Here is a 27,074-nt window from a genome sequence, read left to right as displayed (position 1 = left end):
CCCTATTCGATTGTCCCACTCACAATTTCCAACGCTTCCTACGCCGCTCCTACTTATATCCGACCTATTGGATGAATATTTTTTATTTCATCCACTTCAAAAATGAATCGCTTGTTTTATTTCTTGATTGGCAGCCAACTCCAGTTATAAACAAAGTATTAAAATAATAAAGTGATGGTGTGAGAGAGGGAGTAGAATAATACAGATGAAGTCAGAGAGGTGAAAAGCTCAATGTCGGGGATGTTAGGAGTCAGCGCCATACTGTACTGTTTTGGCCTCCTTGTGTGTTTTGGCAGGACGTCCCCCAGCACAAGTTTCCTCCTTCCTTTCCTCCTGTTAAGGCCGAGGCACCAGGTCAGCTGGCACGGAGACGCAAACAGGAGGTCAAAGGGAGACTTATTTTTTTGAATGGGTTCCCAGAACAGTTTGAGAGCAGACCAATCAAAAGCACACAGACAATTTGTATTTATTCATTTATTATTCTATACATTTTAATGGAAATATTTACTAACAACTGTTAAATAATTCTTCTCGCCACTCCCACAGGTGTGAAGGATCACTGTACAGTAAGCTTTTTCACAGTATTTACATCCTCTCTCCTCTAGCAGTCGGATGAGCACATTTACAAAGTCACATGGTGCGAGCGGACCGCTGAGTCCCTTCAGACAGCGCTCCAAGCACTTTACAAAAAAGTACATATTAGCATACAAAGGAGGAAAAAAACAAAAGAAAACGGTTATCTGTAGTGTCTCTTAAAATCAAGTTAGTACACGCACACATAAAAATAGTTAATCTCAAATGAACCGCAGTGCAAACCCTCTGAAGCTTTACCATTTTGGTATGATTAGAAAAGAGCAAAAAGAAAAAAAAGGTGCGAAATGCAACAGATGCACTCAATAAATAAACCCTGTTAAACGGCTCCAAAGCTCCACGTAAGGCCCGACGTAGAGAGGGGGAAGTCTTTGACGGCCTGCGTGGAACAGATTCAGACGTCTGGGATACGTGAGGTCGCCAAAAAAACACACATGAACACATGGAACCTTAATGCATTCGTTGGTCTTTAAACACGCCGTCAATGACTTCACTGGATGCCAACACCAACTTCTCGATTGGCTCATTTTCACCTGACCCACTGTGTGATGTCATGAGGACATTGTCAACAACGTCATCCTGAATAAGAAATAACAACTTGTAGTATACAGTATGTGGCTGAGGCAAAAACATGCAACGTCAAGTCATATCATTTTTAACTTAAACGTTTTCTAACATGTCAACACACCTATCTCCATGGCAACTTCTTGTTGTTGGGACAATAGACTGTGCCGTTCCAGCGCTTTGCATTGTGGGATACCGTAGTCGCGGATTGGTCTGATGCACACTGAGAAGTTCTGTTCCAAATCAGTACATCTGGGTATTTTTGGCCTACTGTATATTCTGCTTGTTTGCATACTGAATGCTACATCTCAGCCACATCAGTGCACACTGCTAGCATAGCATGCACTTTCAAAATACAGCCCATGTGATGCAATTGAAAGCTCCCGAAAAAGCTAGCAAGAGAACCTCGAGTTGAAATCGTTCTGTTAAATCAATCACTTCAACTGAGTTGTTGTCCAGTGCCAGCTTGTGTAGAGTAACTTAACGCCTACTGAACATTTCGTACTGGTTTAATGTTTGGCTGCAGTGATGTAGTTGTGTACTAGGTACACTGTGACATCACTGTTAGCTATGTTTACATAGACTTGACATTTTCAGGTAAAGAAGGCGGTTAGAAACAGTGCTTTGAAGCCTGGAGTTAAGCGACTCTTTGAAGACGCTCACTCAGAGTGTTTTGGGTTTTGATGGACTGTGCCTTTAACATACTGTATGGTTACTAGTGTCCATGTGTTCTTCAGTGCAAAGATAAGGTCACTTCAGTAGTTTTACAATGCAGTGTGTGAGAATACACACCGGAGTAAACATGATTTTGGTACCAAACTTTTTGATGCAATAGAAACACAACACAGTGGGTTAGGGTGACCAACGGGCCAAGCAGCTGCTAAAATATCAGCCCACTTCTAAAAGAGGGCAAAATTTTTAGGGACAACCTCCAGTCTGTGTGGAATGTGATTTCAGGTCGACCCCACATTTAGCTCATCACCGACTGCTCCAGTGTTCACTTTCAGAGGGAAAACTAGATCAACACGACCCGTCTCTCGTAAAAAACCAAACTGTGTCAACCGCTTGAGTTCCACTCAGGGTCGGTGTCATCCATTAAGTGGATGGAGACATTCATCGAGTGCAAACTGCCTTTTTATATTTTCTATCCAGGCTGAATTCCTACGAGGATTGTGCAGCAAGTTCACTAATTTGGCTTTTGTCTGAAAATCTAAGCAGATTACTCGACTAACACGAGGGCCTCTTGATTATCCTACAGTTAAAGTGCACCACTGATGCACTGATTTGAGACCAGTAGCTTTTTGTCATCACACGAGAGCCCCTTTCTCTAAGTGACTCTCTAACCCTGTTGAAAACACTTTCTGCTCTGACTCTAAGCCATCAGTTATAAACCATCTTCTGCTCACTCTGTAAATTATTGAGCCCGTCTGTTATATGAGACCTGCAGGGGGGGGACAAAGGTCAGGGCTCAGTGTCTCCCCCTGCTGGGTGTCTGAGGGGACGGATATCCCGCAGTGTGTGTGTGTGTGTGTGTGTGTGTGTGTGGGTGACGGAGAGGACACGCCCCCTTTTACTGGAGGCCAGCATGGACGAACAGCTTCAGAGGAAGATATGATGTATCTGCAGATTAAAGAAGGCAGAAGGCCAGCTGAATAAAAAGGAGAGGTATCGTTACATCTGAGTGTCCACAATGAGTGAGGAACATTCTACATCTACAGGCAATGGCTGCTACTGCGCCGCCTGTGGAAACAGCTGGACGTCTCCTGTGGCTCTGGAGAAGCTTTTAGCCGGAAATGATTATATGATAAAAAAAAAAAAACTACATAATAATATTTCAAGCAAAAACTGAGAAAATGCCATCAAGCCTGTCCAATGTGTTGATTAGCAGCTTAGATAAATCATTGTAAACTGAATATTTAAGAGTGTGTGGGGGGGCGTTCTTGTGAAACCAAAGGTGGAGTTATTTTTTTTGACCAATGACATCATGTGACGCTACGTCACCGAGTCACATGGCGTTGCATCCCTAGCACTCAAGTTTTTTTCCAACCCTAACCGAGTAGTTTTGTTGCCTGAAGCCAACTGTGGCTGTTTAACCACATTAACCACGTTAACCACGTATTACAGCATCACAGCACGGACCGTCTGCATCGAGCTGAGGTCACGTTGGTGTTTTGTTTTTTTGAAATGACCACACTTCTGGTGCGTCAGATGCTTTTCCATCAGAGTGAAAGTTGATATCATGACAGCAACAAGGTCGACTCATAACCACTTCCTGCCTCCCTTTGAAAGCCATACTCGATCTGACCCCAACAATGTCTTACGCAACGTCCGATTACGGATCACAATGTGTGTCCGATACATCTGGGATGTGAATGGATTACAGTGTGAGGCCTGAGAGCAGCCTCTGGTGTTTAACATGCTACTGCCTCACTCTAACAGATACAAACTAAACTGTGATGGGAGGAGAGGCATGAGGGGGGGAGGGGGTGACTGAGGTGGTGATTTTCCAAGAGGTCTGGAACGTCCAAATGGAAAGTTAAACGGAGCGCTTCGCTGTAACCATAAAAGTCAAGTAGGTGGAAAACACACACACAGAGTTCAGCGTGACGTTAACACAGGTCCTCTCTTCTTTACCCAGCGTCTACCTCCTCTCCTGCTTCGTGTCACTGCCCAATTCAACACGAAGCAACGCTCACTACAGCAACCACAAACCGGAGAGATGTTTCACCTGAGATGTTAAACAATCCGTCTTCACACCAATAAATAAATGCACGTTTAGCTACATCTCTAGCACCGATTGCTATAACACAACAGTCCTTGGAAAGCTTTCCCTCCTGCTGCTCCTCGTCTGGGGAGAAGTCCGCTAGCACACACACACAAGCGTGTGTCACGTGTCTACCAGCAGCAGCAGCAGCTTGGAGTAACTACATGAGGAAGTGACAGAAGCTCAACAAAGACAAGAAAAGATATAGTATGTATATATATATATATCAAGAGGAAAGGCGACAGAGTACCACCCCCCCCCCCAGTGTTTGATGCACAGGTGATTTCTGGGAGATGCAGAAGAACTGCAGCTACGAGCACTTAGCATCAAAGAAGGAGAAAAAAGAAAAAGGAGGAACGCTGTCATCACACACACCACATGCAGCAATGGGAGGAATCTCAGGTGGAATGTTTCTAACCCTAACGAGGCCACTGAGCCGCAGACACAATGCAGAACAAGCTATCCGTCGATGTCGCCATCAAACTCCTCTTTAGACGTCTTGTCCCCCATTTCACCTTCATTACCGACGTTGTGGAACATTTTGGGGCGCCAGAGTATTGGGTCACCAACGCCTTGTTCAGCTGCACCGAAGAGGGAATGCAAGACGCCGGGGAATCATCGGAGTACATTAAGACACACAAACACACGCAGGGGCACACTTTCACACACGGAACCCATGGAAGTTTTATCGGTCTCGAGCTAGAGCCTGGGACAGACGAGGAGCTGAGTTGGAGCGATGAAGGAGCGGCCGCTGCTCGTGGCAGAAAACAAAAAAAAAACAGGATGCCGGGGTAGGCCGGGCAGCGGTCCGTCAGCAGCCCGCCCACGTGGAGAAGAGTTCCCAGCGTTAAAAAAACACAACCTGCTACACCCTCCCTCCTGCCTCCTGTCTGCCTCCTCTCATTCTGGGATCTGCAGGGCCATGGCCGCTGGTTTGGTCTCGAAGTAGCGGTTGAAACGCAGCACGGCGTACCTGTGGGACAGAAGAGCAGAGCGATGACGGCACAGGAGGAACCCAAGCTTTAAATTCTCCTCACTTTGTGTGTGAGGGAATGAAAACTAGAATGACAGTTTCTCAAAATGTCAAATGTTTAACTGACGCATGTTGATACAGAACGCGTTCTTCCTATAGATAAAGTTGATTTATTTGTCCCTTGATATTCAACACTTGGGAGGACCCACTGAGGCCCCTCTAGCCGCTAAACTGAAGTGAAATCACGGGACATTTGAAAACCTCAATAGAAGTTTTGAAAAAAACAAACAAACTGGCTGCATTCATTTGAATAAGAATAATCAAATCAACGTGTAATGTATGACCAACATCACTGTTAAGGCTGTTCTGAATGTTCAACCATTGAAAATCATTTTTGACAGTCTAACACGCCAAGTGAGAGCGATATTCACCCTCGCGCTGCCTTCTCTAGGTCTACCACCGCTCTGTGAACCACTAGGGGAGGCATACTAGCTGCTGGGTGTGGTACCAGGTTGTGGACAGGAAGTGTTAAGAGGTATGGAGGCTCACAAAGGAAATGAGAGACTTTGCCTTTGCTTTCATAATGCTTCGTTTAGCCCACACGGACAGATTCCTTTCAAACACAGGCTGACCTATCACGTAATATCCTAGTGTGGGGGGGGGGGGGGGATTACACACACACGGTCACATGGCGACTTACCCTAGGAAGTCAAAGTCAATGGAGGAGTATTTGGCCTGGATGAGCGCCCAGAAGCCCCAGAAGAAATGAGAAGCCTTGAGAGAGACATGAATCAGAGATCAGGTGAAGTAATGTGAGACACTGGAGAGCGTGTATGAGATGCTGTGTGTGTGTGTGTGTGTGTGTGTGTTGACACACGTTCCTCCTCACCAGAGCGAACTTGTTGACCTGCACGTAGAGCGTCTCCAGCTCTCGAGGGCTGACGTCCCCCGTTTTCTTGGTGAACTGTTTGTAGGCCTGCAGGTAGACTCTGAGCCACTCCATCTGCATCTCCCGACTGGGGTACAGCCCGTAGTCCAGCTCCGCCATTCCTGACCAAGCACAAGGACACGCATGATAAACCACGCTGTGTGGATTACAACGGTAAAAATCACACCGAGGTCTCAACAAACCTGCAAATTCATTGAAGTGGTTGCCGATGTCGAAGGCCTGGTAGTTGTAGCTGGAGTACTCGTAGTCGATGAAGCGAACGTGACCTGAGAGACGACAAGAGGACGCTGACAATGTAACCACGTTAATGGGGGGGGCTGCTCACTAACAATCGGGCTGTGGCGTGGGACGACATTCAGGTAAAAGGTTCAGTGTTGTCGCTGGTTAACGTCCTGCGGGACGCCATGATGAAATAATAATATAAAATAGCTAACAGTAAAAAAAAATAAAAAAATTTAAAGAACAAAATCCCAGAAGAAATTTGCGATCAGCAATTGCTCCACATCCTCAACACATATGTGGTTTGGGAAGTAGGAGGCAGTCTGTTTGGAAGTAACCTTCTTCCTATTGGACTGTGGGGGCGGGGCCTTACGTCCTGCGTGTTCTGTACCCGGTGCGCTTTCTCGTCAGCTCGCTAAGTCACTTTTTGGATCAGCTGGTGAAACCGTAACCTAAAAAGTTGTTTGTGAACCTAATCTTTGATTTAACCCCCGAGATGGAACCTACTGGAGACCTCATGCCTCTGACTGTAACTTCAAACAGAGATGACTTTTTTCATTTTTTAAGATCACGGAGACACACTTTTATGCTGCAACCGCCACTAGACTTTTACACGACCTAACCCAGGGGTCTAAACTCATCTTCACTCTGGGCCACATCAGCATCATGGTTTCCCCCAAAGGCCGGTTGTAAATGTAAGACTGTATAACTGTAACGACTCCCTAACATATTGTTAAATAACTGTGTCTGCATTTGATTATTGTTTATTCAAGTGTAAAAATATTGTACATGCAGTTATATAAATGTAAAATTATATTTTAGCACATTTCTGTTATTATAACATAAATCATTTTAATTTAGGGTTAAGAAACCCACATTACTCTATCAAAGATCAAACTTTTAAAGAAAATAACAAAGAAATATCATCAAACACAAGTTATTACATTAACTTTGTTCAAAGCTATTTTTTTCACCTCTCTGCATCACTAATGTCCCCGCCGTCGTCCCGTGCACGGCAGCTACATCGGTCCAGTCTGCCTTCAGCCTCTTATGAACACTGATAGATGATGTATGATAGTTCTGGGCGGTTTTAATTTCCCGTATGATATTCATTTTTCACACACCGTCATACCGGTGCATAGCCGAAACAACTGCTGTCGCTCTTCAACTGGCAGCAAAATATATTGTTTGCAGCTTAGGCCGCTGCGGTCGGAGCTAGTTGTCTTGTGTGTATTGAGAGGGACCCCTAATCATGGTTATAACACAACAATTAATAACCCACAACTAACACTCTTTAACAGGGCAAAACACCACGACACAACAGTTTGTGACACAAACAATTTGTAACACTAATAATTGTACATTTATAAGATTACACCGCCGAATGGCATGCTGGGTACAGCTCGCTCGCTAGCACAACAGTCTGCTAACAGCTAGAAGAAGCTCCGTCGCTACATTAAAGAACAGAAAAGAGCGATGCAGGAGGAACAGAGAGAGACCAGAGATGCACCAATGCAATTTGTGCCCAAAAGAGGAGCAGTGTCTGCTGTTTGGAGGTTTTTTGGTTTAAAAAACAATCTGACGTAGATCAAAAGACGATATATTGTAAAGTTTGTCGAGCCGCTGTTATTGCCTCTGGTGGCAACACTAGCAATTTACTCCATCACCTCAGCCGAAAACATGTGTTGGAATACGAAGAGTGTATGTGATTACGGTCCTCGGATGCTTTTTTGGGTATTTTGGTCAGACACAAATGCAACGCTGATTACCGTGTAATATGTGTGGTATTTGTTAGAAATGTACGTTGGTACATAGAGGGTGATAAGAAGCTGTACATGGAGGGACTTAGGACCCAGGGGAATGTAGGTGAAGGAAACAGGAAGTGACGGAAGACACGCCACACAAACAGCTGTTCAGTTCTTGTCTTAGTTTTCGGAGTTAATTAATTAATGCGTTAACGCGAAAAAAGAAATACCGTGATATACCGTGAAACCGCCAGAATCTTACAAAATACCGTGATACACATTTTTGGTCATACCGCCCAGCACTAATGTATGATGTATCCGTGTTGTCTGTGCTTTCATCAACAGCTAATGAAGAAGACGAGTACCTGCTCGTCTCTTAGCTAGCTGTGTTGTTAGATTGCTGCTAGTTCCTGAACTCGGTCTGCGATGGTGTTTCTTCACAAACTGACATTTGTAAAAGTCTGTATCTGGTCGGAGCTCACCTGCTCACATACCTTTAGCAGCACTGGGCTGTAGCTTCTGTAAATATATTCTGCTGTGATTGCAGTCTGCCTTTTAATTCTTGGACAATTTTATGTTTTTCTTGGAGGCTAAATTTAGCTCCGTGTTTGGTGTCAAAATGTCGACGTGAATTGTATCCTTCATCACCGACACGCATCATAACACAGAAGACAGACTCGTTTTTCTCCCTGAAGCACAAACATGTATTCGCTTTCCCATCTTAAATTACATCTTCTTCCCTCTGCATCAATTTTTCTCTTCGTGGACATTTTGGGATTATTTGTCGATCTTTTTCAACTCAATCACTTGTTGGAAAACCGCTTTACGGGCTGTTCCCTCTCCTGTCCACCTGTTGTGATAGTTTTAATGTCGGCACACAGACAACATGCTATCTCATAATTTCGACTTTCTATCTCGTAATTTCGACCATGGGGATATTTTTAGTCAAGTCTTTTTTTTCAAAAAGTAAAGAAAAAAAAGAAGAAGCTGGCGGATTCGCGGGCCACATAAAATGACGTGGCGGGCCTTGAGTTTGACATGTCTGACCTAACCTATGACTCACATCAACCATCATACTGGAAAACATGCTCAACTAAACAGTGCTAAAACATATTGACATTTAGAACTAAATGATGCCCAAGAACAAAAGTCTACTGTATATTCTGATATCAACCTTTCAGGAGTATTGATTTACATGAAAATCTGTCCGACACCAAATACACACATTACAGGAAAATACCTCCTATACCTGATCTCATACTGTATGCATGGATTGATCAGCTAGTTTGCCTACATTTCCAGGCTTTAGAAATAAAACTAGCCCATGCTTTACCACTCAGTCCAACTTCTCATTTTCAACAAACCAGTTCACATTTTAGTTCTGCGTTCTGATAAACGGGCCGAAGCGTGCAACGCTACGTCCTGCAAAACCACGCCCCGATGAAGTACAGAGTCTTCAGGGGATCCCCTCGTCCCTGCAGCCTACCCTCTTTTTCGTTGTGGATGATGTTCTTGCAGAGCAGGTCGTTGTGGCAGAGCACCACGGGGGAGCCCAGAGTGGAGAGGTGCTCCTTCATCCACACCATCTCCTGCTCCAGCACCGCCTTGCTGGGAACCTCCTGCTGGATCCTGGACAGGGATGCAGAGACGGGGATAGAAGTCAGCGTTTTCACACAAACACACACACACACTCTTCCACAGTTTTCTCTTCTCGGACTGTTGTGAAAAATATGCAAACACGAGTGTCAGCGAACACAACGTGGGCCAAACGAGCATGGCTACCAGCCGAGGCAGCTTGTGTGACGTGTCTGTGGTTTTGCCACCGACACTAGTTGGTCCAGACCATGACACACAGCTTCTCCTTGTGTTTGGGATCGTCACCACAAAGCAGGGACACGTGCGAAGAGAAAACAACTGAGACCAACACACACAAACAGCACACGGGCTCCGTGGGGCTCCGCTGGCTCGGGTACAGAGGAACAAGCTCTCTGTGGACACTCGTGGTGCTGCGGAGTCGCTATGGCAACACTGCTGTGTCTCAGACTCTAAACATACGATTTGTGGTTTATTATCTTTAGGAATATACGACGCTCACCTGTGGTCATGTGATGAAAGTGGCCTCATGGGCTAGTGGAGAAAGGGTTAAGTAGCCTAGTCAGCGTCTCAGCCGAGCAGAGACCCCTGTGCTAACTGTAATGGGCTTATGGGGCTTAATCCACAATCAGCCTGACAGGTTCATCGAAAAATGCAACAAGTGTCGGCCGCCCGGGACCGGGACACGCCGGCTGTCTGCGTAACCAAGGAGGAGAGCACAGTGACCCGATACACTGAGCTGAGCAAACATCTGCTGGCCCGCTGCATGCCTCAGACTCCCTAATCCAGTCGGCTATTATTGTTACAGTTACATAAGCCACATGCTGGACTTAATCTAACAGCCATCAGAACAGAGATATCAGCTGTGACCGGGCAGCTGGCCAGGTTATGAAGCGCTCCACCTCCGAGGGGTCCGGTGCCGAGACCAAAAAAAGGAGCCGTCTTCAGCCTGAATTCCCTTCTTCTTTCCCACAGATCAAAGTTCTATACAATATTCTACTAAATGCACCAGCCTTACGCTGTAGGAGTGGATACGTTCTAGGAGTTATTAACAGTTAGGCCTGGGTGATAATTCAATATGATAATCCATCTACCTTCAATGGAATCATGTCGTGATGAAATCATGTACCGAGATATCGCGATACACGATTAAGTTGTCTGAACTGATAATAGCAAGAACATTCTAAATCATTTTCTATAATAAAATCACGTATTTAATTCAGACAGAGCATCCAACAATAGGCTTTACCATGTTACATATTGTTATCGATATATGAAACAACCTATATTGGAATAGAAGGTTTCGGCCATGTCGACCTGCTCCATTTAAAGTCTATTAGGTCAGAAGCAGTGTGATTCATAAATCACATCAGCCATCATATTTTATATGTGGCCATAACTACAGAAACGGTTTAGGTAGTATCGTCATTGACCTGGGTTTATGACTTATGAATTATGGGAATGACTTCTGACATGAGATAAAATAAATATGGAAATGAGAATGGAGGTTTAACCGGCTCAGTTCACAATGCAGCCGATGATACGACACTCCTAGAAATAAAAGGTGCTAATTAGAACCATAACGGGTTCTTCTGCTCGTTCTTATAGGAGAAAAAAAGTCAAATCTGATGAGATCCATAAGCCCAAACTATCGGTCCACAACAGTCATTAAAGTGAAGGCTACTTTGATGTCGAGTTATATCCAGTATTTTACACTGGAATTTAAATTCCTTTCTCTGTATTTCTACCTTTAGGGGAGGAGAACAACAATATATGTATTTTAGATGACTAGGTTAAGCAAAGTGCATCAATACAAAATGTATCATCAACAGCTTAGTCAAAGAGACGCAATCGGATGGATATCAGCAGATACTCAAGGTTGCGGTACCGGACATGAAGAAGTGATACAATGTTGGCCGGTCTGGTGGCCGTGTGTTCAGTAGTCATTAGTAGTGGAACGGATCCCCCTAGTTACAAAGTTTAACATTAACCATCACAGTGTGAAATTAACTTTTACTGACGATCAGGACATCAGCACTTTTCTAGTCGCCGATCTCTGATAGTGTTACATTGTAAACAACCAATCCTTGTTTAACTTGACAGGACGGTGGCAGTCAGTTACATTATGGTGCGTTCAGCGAAGGTAAACTTTAACGTTATGACGCGTTCACACGTGATCTTGAAAAATGTAGTTCTAGTGAGAAACTTGAATAAATCGAGCTGTTTGAAGGAGATGTTTTCACAGCAACACAGACAGATATTAGAGATGAATTATGACACCACGAGTTAGATCGACTACCTCAGGCAACTAGTAAATTAAACCGAGTTACTTGTTACAACCTGGTGCAAAACTGTTGGATAAAACTACTTCACTGACTCCTCTCAGAGGACATCTACTGACTCATGTTACAGGCAAATTCAGGAGCCATTTTGCATCATTATCACAGTGTGTATGTGTAAGTGAGCGCCTACCAAGAACTACCGAGGAGCCGGATCTCACCTAACGTTGGACGCCTGGTCGGTGAACTCGGTGGCCACGAGGGAGAAGTATTTCCGCATCTTGATCCAGAGGTTGGGTTTGGCGATGCAGCCGTTGTGTGCGTGGATGGCGTGGATACGAGCCATCTCCCCGGATATCAGTCTGAGAGGAGACGGACAGATACACACGGTTATCAGCGTGGCTACATTTTAACATTGCTGACTATCCTGTATTAGTCTAAAGCTATAAAGAAGCTTCTGGAAAGAGTCAACCGAGTACATCGTGTAACACACATTAGAGTGTTTAAAAGCCAACACCCAGGACAATGTGTGTGACCACATTAAGTGGTAGTATTGATCGCTTTGAGCACATTACGATAATTTCTGTAGTAATAGAGTGACGAGAGCAACTCCTCTGCTTCCAGACCTATGTTTGTTTTTGCAATGTTTGCATGAGACTCGCATGCGTTTGCCTCTTGCCTGTGTCGTAGTTTGTGTTTCTATGTGGAATGTAGAAAACCTCGGAGGATTCTGAGCACAATAACACTATTCTACAGTCTAAATGCAGAGCGGTCCCGCGGCTCTACCTGAGCAAGGAAGGATCCCTGACGTCCTGCGTCCCGAGAGCGTCCCCCTGCATGAACTCGTAGCAGATGCCGTTCTGAAAGGTGCAGTAGAGGCGAGGGGCACAACCGTTAGCATGTAGCACCTAGAGGAGACACAGGAAATAAAAGAACAAGATTTAGATGGGAGAAACTATCCCGAGGCATTGTTCATTCACAGGAGAGGGTGATCCTTCACGCCACCTGAAAGCTCTTGAGCTCGTTGTCTCGGTCCACAATCAGCTCGGTCTTGTGCCCGTATACCCGGACCAGGACCACGTCCTCTGGACTGTCCTCCACGTAGCAGCCCACGAGCTTGTTGGTGGTTCCGTCGGTGAAGAGCTGGAGGAGGAAGAATAGACGTGAGAAGAATACCCCCGACCTCTGACTGCACAGCACCACTGCGGCTCCCGAAAAACATCTTGAATTAGTTCTCTGAAGCCATCGGTTGTCTTCAGCTCAGGACCGACGGCGCTGACTCCATGCAGCTCTGATGAGGGAAACGTTATCACGCAGCAGCATTCTTAACTGAACCACGGTCACGTGTGCCTTCAGACTGCAGATAACCGACAATGCCAAGCAGTTTTTGATTAGCTTTTATTTGACACATTCAATCATTTAAAAACTAATATTATATATGAAGTATAAACTATATATTGATGTCCTATCAATGTCCTAATGATATGACGCTTACAATACATTAATGTACTGTATTGGCTTATTACAGGCATATTTCCAGCATGCATCTCCAGGGATTTGTTGCCCAACAACACTACACTCAAAAACAGTAAATATATTTTTGCTTTACATGTTAACTGTTCATAACAGCAATGCAGACCCTCAAAACGCATGCTAGGACGAGATCCTACAGTTTGCAGGCGTCATAAATCCAGCAAGTTAAGCACAGGACTTTGACGAGCGTCCTGAACGCAGCACGGCGGGGCGTAGAGGATGGGGTCGGGTGCGGACGTCCAATCACACCTTCCCCCCCGCCGACCGCAGACAGAACCGCTCGACTCGTCTGCAGGGTGGTGTCGGGTGTAGCGCCAGCGGGTCAACAAGTTAAATCCGACGCCTCTTTCGAAAATGAAAAGCAAGCAAAAAAAAGCCCTCTGTGTCTAAAGCTAGGCCATTAAGTATCCGAGCAACAACATCACTCCAATGGAAACCAGCGGGGCCGGTCCATCCCACTGCAGCGAGCACAATAACAACATACACGCTGCCCCCTCCAGCCGCTCACTCGCACATATCTGGCATTCCACACGTGGCTGACCTCAAAGATGGGTGCGCAGGCATCCCTGTTATGACCGCACACACCCGAGCGTACGCGCCCTTTGCCACCGCTTGACATGATCCCTTCTCCCCGCCACACAATGCGCCGCTAAGGCCGGCGATCAATACGTCGACAGACAGCGATAAGCTTGGACCCAGACAGAGGTAAACATTCAGCCATACGCCGCCTGACGCTTTGTTTTTCCTACTTCCCATCAGCGAGCACGCGGTCCGACTGCAAGGCCTCTGAGGCGGAGGTGAATCATTCGGCCTTCAGCGTGAGAAAGCTGAAAGAGGACACTGTTGCTCTGTTGCCGTTGGCACGCTCTGCTGTTTTCTTGTCCTCTGTGTGGAGAGTGTTGCATTCACAGTGAAAAAGTCTTCCTGCCCAGGTGGCGGGGGGGGCTAATCAGGTGTTTCTGTCAACAGCGCTGCCCTGCTGCTCTCCAACACTCGTAGTGCTTCCCGCTCCCATCAAAACATCCTGCCAAAACTCAACCAACATTAATCTCACAATCTCCTCACTCATTTTCCTGCCGCGACCTCGTTAGCAAATATGTTGCCAGTTGTGCAGCTGCTAAACTCCGTATGGAGGTCTGTAGAGACCTGGAGAAAAGCGCTGCTGGTCCGGCCCGTAGAGGTGAACACCACAAGCTCTGCTGCAGAGGGGTGTGTGTGTGTGTGTGTGTGTGTGTGTGTGTGTGTGTGTGTGTGTGTGTCGGATCCGGAGAGATCGGCCAGCGGGCTGTGAACACGTGGTCGGTGTCAACTGTGTTCAAACCGTGACACCGGAGGTTAATGGCAGTAAATGGTGTCGTCGCACCAAAGACTTTGACCTGGCCACGACACACCAGTCACTTGATCATTTTACAAGCTTCAGGGAGTGTGTTGTTGAACAAACGTTCAGAAGTGTTGCTCATGTGTGATATTTTGTGGTGATGAGAGATGTTGGTTTCATAGTGGCTGGAACTCAAAATGTATACCAGCGACGGATACAATAATGGAATAATCGACTATTCCAAGTGTGTGTGTGCGTGCACACTCAATGTTATTTTCTTCCCTTTAATTCGTTGATGTATTTAGTGTGATTTTGTGTGCTGACATTGATATTGGGGCTGGGTATTGTTTCAAAAATGACGATGCCAGTAGCAGCAACCTTAAAGTGATACCGATACCGAGTACTTCACTGGATAGTACCCATCATGTGAATGGAAGCTGTGTGCGTGTGTGTGTGTGTGTGTGTGAGTGCGCGCGCGTGTGTGTGTGTGTGTGTGAGTGAGTGAGTGAGTGAGAGAGAGACACTGGCTTGCTGATCGCTGCCACACTGTACAGCGCTCATGCAGCAGTTTTCATTAACATGAACACACAGATGGAGAAAATATATCTTCATAGCCTAAGAAAAAAAAAAAAGGAATCAGTCAACTAATGTTCCACTATTAAGCATTATATAAGACAAAACTCTTCACGCGAGTATCTCATTCATTCTGCTAAATACACTCAGGAATCATTCATTTGGATAGGAGATTTTTGTAAAACGTTAACATGAGATCATATCTCTGCAATAGGTCTCCAGCAGCCCATACGTGATGGTGATGTTAACTGACCTCAGATCCGTGGGTCTATTTTCAAAAGGTTTTAAAACAAGCAGTGACTGGTCCTGAGCTCACGTCCTACATGAAGTTACAAATATGTTATTATAGAAATAAATCTGTTACTGCTTCTCTTTCATTATTAACAGTCCTCCATAAAAGCACAAAACACACTGTGAATATGGTGAGCAGTGAGTCTATTGACATCCTGTAAGTGCCGATGGATATTACTTAAATATGCAAATTGTGCAGCCATTTTATCGGTGCTGTACTGGTTTTATTATACAGTTACAAACACTGGACATGAACTGATCTCGCTCTTTAATATTAAACTGACAGAGTATAATGTTCAAAGACGGAAACTGATGGCAGAATGCCAACCATGGGTTCATATGTTCCTTTGAAAAGAGGAAAAATATTTCAGTGATGGGCAGAAACTTCTGTTAATATCTTTTAGCCCCCATTTTAAGGAATCTGTTATATTTACATTACAAATTTCAAAATATTTGTTTATTTTGTTTTTCTATTTTTTTTAAGCCTATACAAAAGTCTCTAGTGTGTAGGTACGACTTTTTTTATTTGTTAAAATATATTAAATGCAATTTGATGAACATCTGCAACAATTACTCATGTTTTCTATATATATATATATATATATATATATATATATATGCGCATCTAATTAGGATGCCTCCTGGACGCCTCCCACTGGAGGTTTTCCAGGCACGTCCAACTGGGAAGAGACCCCGGGGAAGACCCAGAACACGCTGGAGAGATTACATCTCTCAGCTGGCCTGGGAACGCCTCGGGATCCCCCAGAATGAGCTGGAACATGTTGCCGGTGAGAGGGAGGTCTGGGTCAGCCTGCTTGGTCTGCTGCCACCGCTACCCGACCCCGGATAAGCGGTGGAAAATGGATAGATGGATGGAATTATTTTATAGCGCATTAACGCATTTTTTTATTTTGAAAGTCCGTTGCTCACTGGCAGCGGTGGAGGAATGGAGACTACTGGACATCGCTGCAGTAAAGTCAGCAGACACTCAGATCTCCGTGGTCAACTCAGCAGACACTTACATTTTAGTGCACCTATATGCTGAAATTCACGGTAAACGCATTCAAACGGCACAGATCGGGAGCGAGCGAAGGACTTTGAAAGTTAGCGGAAAGATTAACATGAGACAACATCCGGTTTCTTCAGATGAACATCCGGTTTTCAGAATAACATGCCAACAAAGTATGAATTATATTCACATTAAGTATAAAACATGCTGCATCTCGTGAGTTAAAGGGAAAATGCACCTAAATTGTGCGTAAAGTGTCTTTATTCTTTGATCGCTGGGTAACCATCATTACCTCTGAGTTACAGCATTATATTGATGAACAGTAGAGCTGCATTCACATGCTCTGACTGTCATGAAGACAGACATTTTTGCTGAAATGTGCTGAAACATTTTATTCCTGTTGCACAGCAGTGGAACGTTTCACATACAGTCACACACTGAGCACAGATAGTGAAGAGATAGAACTGCTACTGTGTAAAGGGAATACTGCTGTTAAAAAGAACCTTATTTGTTTAAAGTGTTTGGAAACCAAACCATCGGCTGGGTGTGGGAGAAGATCCTGTTTCTTACTCGCTTCAATAAAGAGATTCCAGGCTCTTTGACTTTTGGGTGAGGTTCCCGTGTAATTAGGTTTTCAGATGATGATACGATAACCGACTTATCTTCCTGGTGTCTCTCTGGTGTCGCCCCGTCACCCATGCATCATCAGCTGTCTGTTGCACCTGTGCCCCATATACATATGACCTGCCACATGAATCCACACTGGTCAACCTGAGGTAGGCTCCCACTATGAACAGATACAATACACAGACATAACTAATGGCTCCTACACAACAATATAATATCTATATATACACAGACTGACAGTATGTAAAGTGGCCTCTATAAGTGGAAATGAGATGCTTTTGCATGTTACAACATTATATAATTTGTGTGGGTTTTGAACTGCCAGTGCTAAGGTTTAATGTCTGTTCATTAACGGGGCCCTTGGCCTCCTGTCATTTTGCAAAAGTGGCCCCTGGGCAAAGCAATTTGAGTATCCTCATCTAGAACATCTCCGTCACTGAAAATACATGAAGATTACAACTTGAAATAGGTTCAACTTTAAGTTAAGCTTCAAACTGTAGTCAACACACCTTTCAGGAAGAATAAAACCCAAACATACAATACTGTGAACGCTACATCATGTATTAAAGTACCGTTACACCCCTACTAGGTATTAGTAGTAAACTAGGTTGCAACACAGTGCCCAGCCCCACCTCAACTGCTAGCTATATGTTACTGTTTCTATTTAATACTGAACTAACATTCATCCACACTGGATTAAAAACATCTGACAAGAGAGCAGCGAGACATAATAAAGAAGGCTGACTGTCAGTAGTCCAACCAGCTGTATAGCAGCCTCATTAAGGTGTGTCTGCTCCATCGTGTCTCTCAACCAAAACCCAAGCATCACGTCACCAGCTCGCCACCGACACTAAGCCGAACGTGACTTGGCCGTCGTGCTACATTTGGTGACACGTATTGTGCACTTTGGACGTATAAAGCGGTCTGTGACAGAAACGTGTCCTCGCCGTCCTCTCAGGTAACTTACCTGCTGACGTCGGTCTGCTAGCGTAAAGTTCTTCAGTGAGAGAGCGTCTCGCTAGCTCAGCTAACGTTTCCATATTATCTCGCTAACAAATACTGCAACAGCATTTAAAACACGAGGCGGCTTCATGTATGGTCTAGGAAGGTTGTGCAGGTGACGGTGTGTCGTTAGTTAACATAATTGAAACATAGCCGGTGGGTTTGTCTCCACGGCCCTCCTCCTGGCTGCCTCCGTGATGCTGCGGAGCTGTCGTTCTTAAACTAGCCTAGCACGCTCTGCACGGCTAGCTTAGCGGATAACGTTACCTTGGTCTTGACGTCGCTCGTGTCCCACGCCGGTCTCAGCTCTTTAATGAGCTTCATCGCCCCCTCCGTCACGTTGTGTTCGTCCACGAAAATGGGAATTTTTCTAATTACCGGCGACCCGACGGGCACATGTATCTGCGTCTCCATCCTACGTGTGTCTACAACGTTAATTTCCGAGCCCTTCACAGATATTTCTCGAAATTGCGGCATGCAACTGCTGCTTGGTTTATGAAGTCGCTAGATGCTGATGTGTTTCAGTGAATGAACGAAGCTCGGCTTGAGAGATGTATCTTGCTCGACGGCTGTTAGACAAGCGGCAAAGATGTGCGGTGAAACTGCCGGGTATTGATGCTCGTCGCCGGTTTTCTTCAGCCAACTGTACCATTTCCTCCTACTTGGCTCCGCCCGCCCGGGATCATCCGATTGTACCGCCGGTTGAGACGCACCACAGCCGGACACGCCCATTATCTCCGAGTGTGTCCGAGTGGAGCCCGAAATCAGCCGAATACAAAGAAGCGCGACATGCTGCTGGCCTCATGGAGAGAAAAAGTGCAGGTTTGAAATTTAAATTACTTTATTTATAAGAGGAACGAAAATAAGTCACCTATCATAACAGTTAGGTGACACATGCAGACCAGACTTTGCCAACTTTAGTTTATTTATTTTTTATTTTTTTACTTGCAGTCTCGAGGTATGTTCATGTGAGGACAAGGCCAGTGCTCATACTGTACCTATTGGAATGAGCAGCTGTCTTCAGGTCAAAAGTGTATTTCGAGATAAAGTAATTGCTACATAAGTATAATAATGCCATGATGCCATTGTAGATAACAGACCAGGATATACAAGGTCAAAGTGTACTAGAGATAAAATTAGATGATTTATTAATGGAAAAAAGTACCAGGCAAGACCAGGCAAAGATACAAAAAAGGGCAAAAGAAATAAAACATAAGGAGAGCTAATACAAAATAAATCAAAACTAAAGGAGAGTAGGTAGGAAACATACACAATACATATATAAGAAAGTTATATAGACAATCAAGTACCCTTAAAGTACCATAAATGTGCTTTATGTGTAATAATGTAGAATACAGTGTGTGCAGGAAGCCGGACCTCAGCCAATAGGGCTCGAATTCAACCAATAAAAAAAGTCATTTTGATAAATGGTCCAGAGAGAATTTGGTCCAAATGCTTAGTCTAACTACTGTTTGGTAATTTATGCATGGGGATCTGTGTTAGCAGAGTGAGAAAATACAGCCGCTGGATAAATACAATGAGTGAAATCTACAAGATCTCCTTCTACACTATCACAAAATCATACTGACACTGTCAGCCTATTTTCTAACTGTGACATCTAATCCAGAAAGCATGCATGAAGATACAGACGCATTATTAGTTTATCAGTTTAAACTGGCAGAGAAAACACCAACTGTGTTGGGTGGGAGCCCACTGTGCATAAAGTAGACAGGTTAAAGGCCCAAATGAGCACACAAACAGCCGACGCTGTGTAGAAGAAATGAAGGCAACATGACATGCGACTAACTCCATCCTCCACCAGGGCAGTAACAACTCTCAGTCAGGCGGTGGCAGTATAGTGATACAAATGTCTTCACCAAGTGGTGCATTCAGTGGGACAGGTCCCCCTGTCTCCTGTTTCTTCTGTAACAAAGATCCACTTCAGACTAAAGATCCCCTTTTGTTTCCGCACAGGTGCCCCCTCTTTGAACTCTTTGGTTGTCGGTCATCTGCTTTTTCTATGAGTAAGAGTTTGGATTTAAACATTCTGAAAGATGGGAAGGACACCGCCGTTTGTCTAGTACATACAATCTTGAATACTCCTTCTTGATCTGTGCAGGTAAACGTCATGACTCTGTCACTCCAGAGCCCGAAAACAGCTGGTGAAACAATGAGATGAACAACCACGGACGTCCGGCCACGTTAAATCTGCTCAAACTTGTTCCCGTAACATTCTCATTTCAGTTCCTCACGCGTTCACGCAGTGCTGAACACATTGCTCCAGTGCTCAAGTCCCTGCTTTGGCTCTGCTTTGGGCCTCTGTTCATTTCTCACCTCTGCTGGTTTTTATCTTATGATTAGTTACTGTGTCTGTTGAGTTTGTCATTACATTTTCATGGTTGAGTGGAATTGAATTGGGTTGTATTCATTAGATTCTCCTCCCCGTGTTACTTGCTGTGTGTATTTTAATGTAAAGCCCATTGAGTTTACTTGTATATATTTAAACTGTGAACATCTGCACAGTCCTTGGTCAATATGTTGCCCATTCCATCCTCCTCGTTTTAAACACTATGCAGCTCTTTGCAGTTTAAAACAGATATTTTACACATTTTTTTTATTCTATATTTTATGTTCATGACTTGAGACCTTAAGCACCAAAATGCCAAGGCACATTCCTTGTGTGAAAACCCACTTGACAATAACCCTGTTTCAGATTCTGATCGTAACAAAATAAATAAATGAATATGCCTCGCCTGCCTTGTGTCAGTGCATGGTCCTTAATGGAATTTAGATGTGTTTCTGCACACTACACCACATCAAACCATGAAAATATACAAAATATTTCTTTTTGCTTTTTCCAGTTAGTTTTGTTTTTTTAAGACAATAACTGGAGTCTGAAGACCTGTGCTTCCTCTGCACCTATTGGAACAAGCAGCTGACCTCAGGTCATAGCGTCTTACAGAACAAAAAAAAAAAGATTTTCTTACTCATTCCTAAAACATTCTGGTCTGCTGCACTACTTCCTACAGCTTCCTGTTTGAAAGCACACCTCCTATAGTTGATAGTGAGGTTTGAAATACATGTAGAGGCATTAAAGGGAAGTGTAAATGCGTTGCATGTGTGTGTCGGTGTGTGTGCACGTGTGAGACGGAGGTTATTGAAGAGTATTGTGGATGTGCAAACGGCAAGGAACGCTTCATTCATTCACGGCCAACATTCTGAGCAACATAAGCTTTACACATGTTTGCAAATGACTAGCGGCCTCTTTCAGCTGTACAGGACACGGTGGGATGTGTCGGTGTGTGTGCAGTCACACCCAGACACTGTGTGACTGTAGCTGTTTAGAGCCGCGGAGCCTCTACCTGTAGCCACACGCCTCATCTGCTCTCCCTTTAACCTCATCCAGTGCTCTTCACTGGCTCTCAGGAATGCAGTTGGCAAATTGTGTGTGTGTGTGTGTGTGTTAGGGTGGCTGAATGTGAATGCGCATGCATGCATCTTAGCCGCGACCTTGTACACAGGTGGGACAGCTCAAAGGTGGACCGGTGATCCTTGGATATCTCAGGAATGAGGAAATGTTGACATTGTCACACGGCGGAGTGCTGTTTACAATGTGACACACACACACACACAGATAACAAATCACATCTCCATTGAAAGAGTAATCCAAGCCGGCTTCTTGTCGAAAACCTAATTTCTCACATCAAGCTTCTTGTTGACACACTCCTCATCGATCACAGACGGCGTGATGGAGAATGATTTGGGGGTGTTTGGGGAGAGGGACCGTTCTATGGGTCACTTCCATGGAGTGTTTACTTTCACACACGACGACATAACATTTGCAGAAACCCACGAGGAGGACGTGGATTGGTCTTTAAAGGTTGGCAGATGTGGCTGAACAATGTGCTCAGTTTATGATCTACTACAAAGTGGGTGAATGGGAGGCCATTCAAGGACGTCTGACCATCTGGACGCTTTAGTGCTGGACTGATGGACTTTGTCAGCCTTTTACTATTTGTCTGCTGTAATGTCCTTTGTTTTCTCCTTGTCATCTTTGACAACTGTCCAGAGTGACAGTTGTCAAATCAAGGTTACACTTGATACTGTCGCTAGGCCTTCATGATGTTCAAAACATTGTAAAGAAGCAAGACTAAACTAAAAAGCAATTCAACAAGTACTATTTTTTAAATTTTCCTACCATTTGCCTCTTTCCAGGAAAAAAATAAAAAAGTTGCTACCAGGCAGACGGATTAAATTCAATGATGCTATACATCTTCACTGTATAGCATCATTGGTTGTATTCTGTCTTAAACTTTCAAACCCATAATTGGTAAACCCCATAAGCTTAGAAAAAAAAGCTGCCTCTGAGATTCAAAATAAGGAAGAACATTTACTCACGCATAGGCCTACTTAAGTACCACTTTGCATTTTGAGATACTGCTACTTAAACAATGGATCATACTTGTATGTGAAAGGGGTTGCTGATAGTGATGAACTTATCAACCAACTCTGCAGTTTTCCCCTCAGCTCTACCGAGCGTGTTACCGTCTTTTGACTCATTGTTCGGGTTTTACGGCCCGCAGCTTACTTTTTTCCACCATCTCTGCGCTCATTTGAGATGTTTTCGGCGGCAGCAGCAGCCAGCTGTTTGAAGTGGAAAAAGCTGTGAGAAACAGTAAACTATACCTGCTCAGACTAGTGGAGCATTTCAGTTGGTGGAGACCAAAAACAGAGCTAAAAGAAGTGTGAATATTGGACTTTACTTTGTCAGGTGGACATACAAATGAATGCTAATGTCGTTCTGTACCTGCTAGATGTTGAAGATGATAATCTGCGTGTTTCTGCCGCCCGTAAATTGCAGGTTCAAGTTTGTTTTTCTTACATTGCAGAGGACAATATTGTATGTTGTTCCCCCACTTCATTTATCTAATGGCTATATGTACTTTTTTATTATTTTCTCTTGTACTTTTATCTTTCGTCAACTGTTCTGAAAGTGTGAAAATCCCCAAAACTGGAAATAGAAAGTTAAACGCACAGCAAAACTAAACTCTCCTCTTGTTCGCAGTGACTCATTTTCATTTTGACGTGTTTTCTGCACGATTTGACTATTTCTGTCACTTCTGATACATTTGCTACATTTTGCTTTTTTAATCAACAGTTTGAATCTGCTTTCATTTGAACATCGTCCCGTATTGTATGGAATGCGTTGCCAGTGAGTAAACAAGTCAGACAGATACTTACGGTGTACACCACCTGTAGCGCTTTGTCTTTACATTGGAGCCACATGTGATACTATGCAACCATCATCCTGTCCTTGACATGTGGCTCAGCCCCGAAAGGCTTTGACAGGAAATGGTCGCAGATCAATTAAGAAAGTAAGAGCGCAAACCAAAAGCTGGCGAATAGGTCGACGTGTGTGACCTCACGTTTAGAGACCTTCACATCCCTGAGGGGGTTAAACCGGGACGAACCCTCTGTGAACTGACAAGGCAAATCGGTCAGTGTCACCACTTCAAAGAGGTGCTGTGTGTGTGTGTGTGTGTGTGTGTGTGTGTGTGTGTGTGTGTGTGTGTGTGTGTGTGTGTGTGTGTGTGTGTGTGTGTGTGTGTGTGTGTGTGTGTGTGTGTGTGTGTGTGTGTGTGTGTGTGGCTGTGGCGGGAGTGTGTGGCTGTATTTGTCTTTTTGTTGACCCTCAAGAGGAGCATATGGCAGCCAACACAAAGCCTTAACCCAACTCCTATCAATACTGATACCGCCTCACTCCTCCTCTCATGGGGGTGAACAACAGGACACACTTGGGCACACACACACACACACACACAGCTCCAGTCCCTAACCCCCCCTCTTTATTTACAGCTTCCCATCCTTTCATTTTCAGATCAGGTCCTTTTACCCGGAGCAGGCGGCAGCTGGAAGACTGAACTCTCAGAGGGAGGAAGCATGACAGCAGGAATGAGGGGACTCATGCTGAGCTGCACATTAACTTCTTGTTACCCCTCCCCCCCCCCCCCCCCCACACACACACACACACACATATATATATAGGAAGAACAGATAAAGAGAGCTTTAACCCTCATCAAAACACCTATTATGTGACTTATGTAACCCTGTGCTCTTACTGGACGCTTCTTGATGGAGAAACAAGAGCTTTATTTCCTAAGAAATAGCAGTGAGGACAGAGGGAGGGTCTCACATTCTGCAACTTGACAAATCTTCGGCTAAAATCTATTTACATTCGTTCAAAAATAGTCATTTGATTTTCCAAAACTGTACATGATTTCTATCAAAAATACCCAACATTTGCTGCTTGATGAGCACCACCTGAGGAGTAGCTATTATCTTCCAGTAGCTACATGCATTTAATGACGCTAATATCTGTGGCTGTTGTGCACACCTTGACGGTGTTCACACATTTCCTCCCGGCAGCCGGGAAGGAAGAACATAGTTTCCGAGACACCAGCCAGAGGACCTGAACGAAGCTCTGCCTGCCTCCACATGTCTGTGAAACAGGCCACAGGCGACACAGTATCTGTCTTTTTTTTTTTGTATCTTCAGGACAATTTGTTTGTCTTTGGGTAGTGGCCTTAAGTAGCACAGACATAAACGCTATGCTCACACACCTTTCCAAAGGTGAAAAGCCCCCAATGAGTCACCGCGAGTGCTGCGGTTCAGCCGTATTCAGATGAGTGCTGGAAACCAAAACAAAGACTGAACAATATCTCAGGTTTCTCTCTCTGGGCTCATGTGACCTCAGATGATTCATCTGCCAGCCACATCGTTAGTACATTAATATAATGTGCAAAGTTGAAAACGTATGGTCTTTAACTCAAGACATGATTCTGGTCTGCAAGACACATTTCCATCCATGGACAGTAGACAGCTTTATGCATTTTCAAAATTATTATTTATTATATAACTAGAGTCTAGAGGCTTTTAAATACAAAGATGTCATATAGGTGGAAATTTCACACAGACACCTTTTCAAAACAAAGGTAACAGAGGATGGTATGTCGGCACAGTTCAGGCCATCAGATTGATTATGAAACTTTGTACAAAAACAATAAAGTTGGTGCAGTAAAGCAAAATATGTCTTCAAAATACGCTTTCAAGTGAATATGTAACAAAGTGTTTAAAAAAGTCTAGATTTAAAAATGTATCTCCTCTTAAAATGTTTAAAATAGACACTCCACGACAAAAGATACCCCTTTTTGAGGTTTAATAGACATTTTTGAAATAGTTTTCAGTCTTTCTCTGTGTTATTTGCCACAACTCATGGGATGAATGTGTCCGCAGACATGGTGGGAGAAGGAGAGGACACAGGAAAAGAGAACAAATGGCAGGAGAGATGGGAGTGTATGATAAAGAGTTTTGTGCAACTGTGATGTGGCCCACCTGGGAATTAGAAAAATCTGTGTGTTGATGGAGTTACTTAAAATCAAGCTATGGAAAAAAGACTGGAGATTTAAGCAGTGAATACTTTAGTTATAGGGAACATGAGCATAAAGAGAGTTCGAAAGAATGGAGAATGGGGTCCAATAAAACATGAACAAACATTCATTGTTCGGTATGTCGAAAAAAGTCATTGAAAAACACATAGCAAAGTATGTTAAAAAAGTCATAGTATAGTATGTTACAGAAGTCATAGTATAGTATGCCGTAAAGAGTCATAAAAAGTACTAATATATCTAAAAAAGTGTAAAAAAAGGTTTTAGTATAGTATGTCGAAAAAAAGTCATAGATTAGTGTGTTGAAAAAAGTGATTAAAAAGTCATAACATAGTCTGTCAAAAACTCATTAAAACGAATGTTTGCCAAAAGATTTGAATGTCTTATTGATTTAATTTCCTTTAATTGAATCCATTTTATTTTATGTATTCCATTTCATTGTGTCGAGTGCATGCTATTTTACTTTACATTTTAATTGATCTATTTTTTTAAAATATTCCATTGTTTAAATATTATCTGTGAAGTTATCTTTGATTTTTCATTGGACGTCTTCATATATCATGTCATTTTAGTCAATTTCTACTGTCATATTTTACGTTTTTTTGCTTATGGTGCTTTGTTTTATTCATTGTGAAAATTGTAAAATGACTTTATTTTTCATATCATTTTTCGTTTATGTTTTTCGATTTGACATCATTGTATTTCATGACACATTTTCATACCTTAATTAGTGCCAAATTGTTTTTTGGCACTAATTCTGATGTGCTGGAATTCTGTGAAATGCTGCGGTCAGGGTGGCAGCAGCGGAGTGTTATTGGTGCGTAATGTGTGTGGTATGGCCTCGTCACAGGTGAGTGTAACCAAGACGCTCTCTTTGTTATGGCTGTCAGGTGAGAGGAGACAAGCGGCGGTCAGGGGAGGGGAAAGGTATTTCCTGCCGCTCTGTCTCCCTGGAAACAAATTCATCTTTGACTTCCACGTGAAGGTCCGCGTGCGTGACGTTAGTGAGAACAGAAGGTGAAGAGTATCAGGAGACGTTGTTGCTGTGAGTCAAGATCCACTCTAGATTCATTCTGGTGAAAGGTGTAAAGTGAAACCCACCGTGACTCACCCATCGTTTGTGTCCCCGCGGATGACAAGAGCCACAAAATGCCTCAAGGCTCTGCAAATGATATCATTTACCTCCAAAGCTCTCTTGCGTGACACGCATGTATAAATCTGATCATTTATCAGATATAGGACGCTCAGTGCTCCCCGCGGAGGAACACTGTGAGCTATAGATGCGTCTTGCAAAGTATTTTGGGCAATACTTGATATGAGAGCCACTTTTTTTGTGAACAAACAACCACAGCAGCACAATTGTTTGTATTTTCTTGCATACTGTAAGCGTCGAAACGCACCTTACTGGTACAGTCTGTCACACATGCGCGGTCAGAGTGTGCACACAAAAGGGTGGAGTCGGTTCAGTGGGACTTTTTTTTTCCTCACCCGAGGGGATTAGATCTTGACTGGATGCACCGGGAAGGAATCCGAGGTGAAGTTTCCAGGCAATCGCGCAGCGTCAAACCCACTTCAGGGCTGTTTTAAAAACAAATCCTA

The 27,074-nt window shown here is 43.9% G+C and overlaps 1 protein-coding gene and 1 long non-coding RNA gene across 3 annotated transcripts; one reads left to right on the top strand and one right to left on the bottom strand.

Annotated features, from left to right (window-relative positions):
- Positions 1-465: 465 nt before the first annotated feature.
- On the bottom strand, positions 466-18,697 carry etnk2 (ethanolamine kinase 2). Of its 2 annotated transcripts, none has more exons than XM_076096886.1 (9): positions 18,298-18,697; positions 12,683-12,820; positions 12,464-12,585; positions 11,899-12,039; positions 9,292-9,434; positions 6,024-6,107; positions 5,782-5,942; positions 5,593-5,666; positions 466-4,892 (listed from the first exon to the last, which is right to left on the bottom strand). In XM_076096886.1, exons 1-9 carry the CDS (start codon positions 18,505-18,507, stop codon positions 4,820-4,822), a joined length of 1,146 nt encoding a protein of 381 aa, XP_075953001.1. In that variant the 5' UTR covers positions 18,508-18,697; the 3' UTR covers positions 466-4,819. The 2 variants fall into 2 exon arrangements, with proteins under 2 accessions (XP_075953001.1, XP_075953002.1); XM_076096887.1 differs by lacking the exon at positions 18,298-18,697 and adding an exon at positions 17,996-18,272.
- On the top strand, positions 17,934-20,253 carry LOC142955387 (uncharacterized). Its single transcript, XR_012955846.1, has 3 exons — positions 17,934-18,852; positions 20,005-20,054; positions 20,150-20,253. It is a non-coding gene; the product is annotated as an uncharacterized LOC142955387 (long non-coding RNA).
- The last annotated feature ends 6,821 nt before the right edge of the window (positions 20,254-27,074 follow it).

This window comes from Anarhichas minor, unplaced genomic scaffold (genome assembly GCF_050575085.1).
Source record: "Anarhichas minor isolate MPS153535 unplaced genomic scaffold, ASM5057508v1 ptg000023l, whole genome shotgun sequence".
NCBI classification, from domain to species: Eukaryota; Metazoa; Chordata; class Actinopteri; order Perciformes; family Anarhichadidae; genus Anarhichas; species Anarhichas minor.
Note: the sequence above shows the minus strand (reverse complement) of the source record. Positions and strands in the feature narration are given on the sequence as shown.

Bases quoted from the DNA above. Each gene is read 5' to 3' on its own strand.
- etnk2 (XM_076096886.1), bottom strand. From the start codon at position 18,507: ATGCCGCAATTTCGAGAAATATCTGTGAAGGGCTCGGAAATTAACGTT. The intron at 5,667-5,781 runs GTGAGGAGGAAC...GTCTCTCTCAAG, and splicing joins AGGTCAACAAGTTCGCTCTG to GCTTCTCATTTCTTCTGGGG. The intron at 4,893-5,592 runs GTAAGTCGCCAT...TCTGTCCCACAG, and splicing joins ATTGACTTTGACTTCCTAGG to GTACGCCGTGCTGCGTTTCA.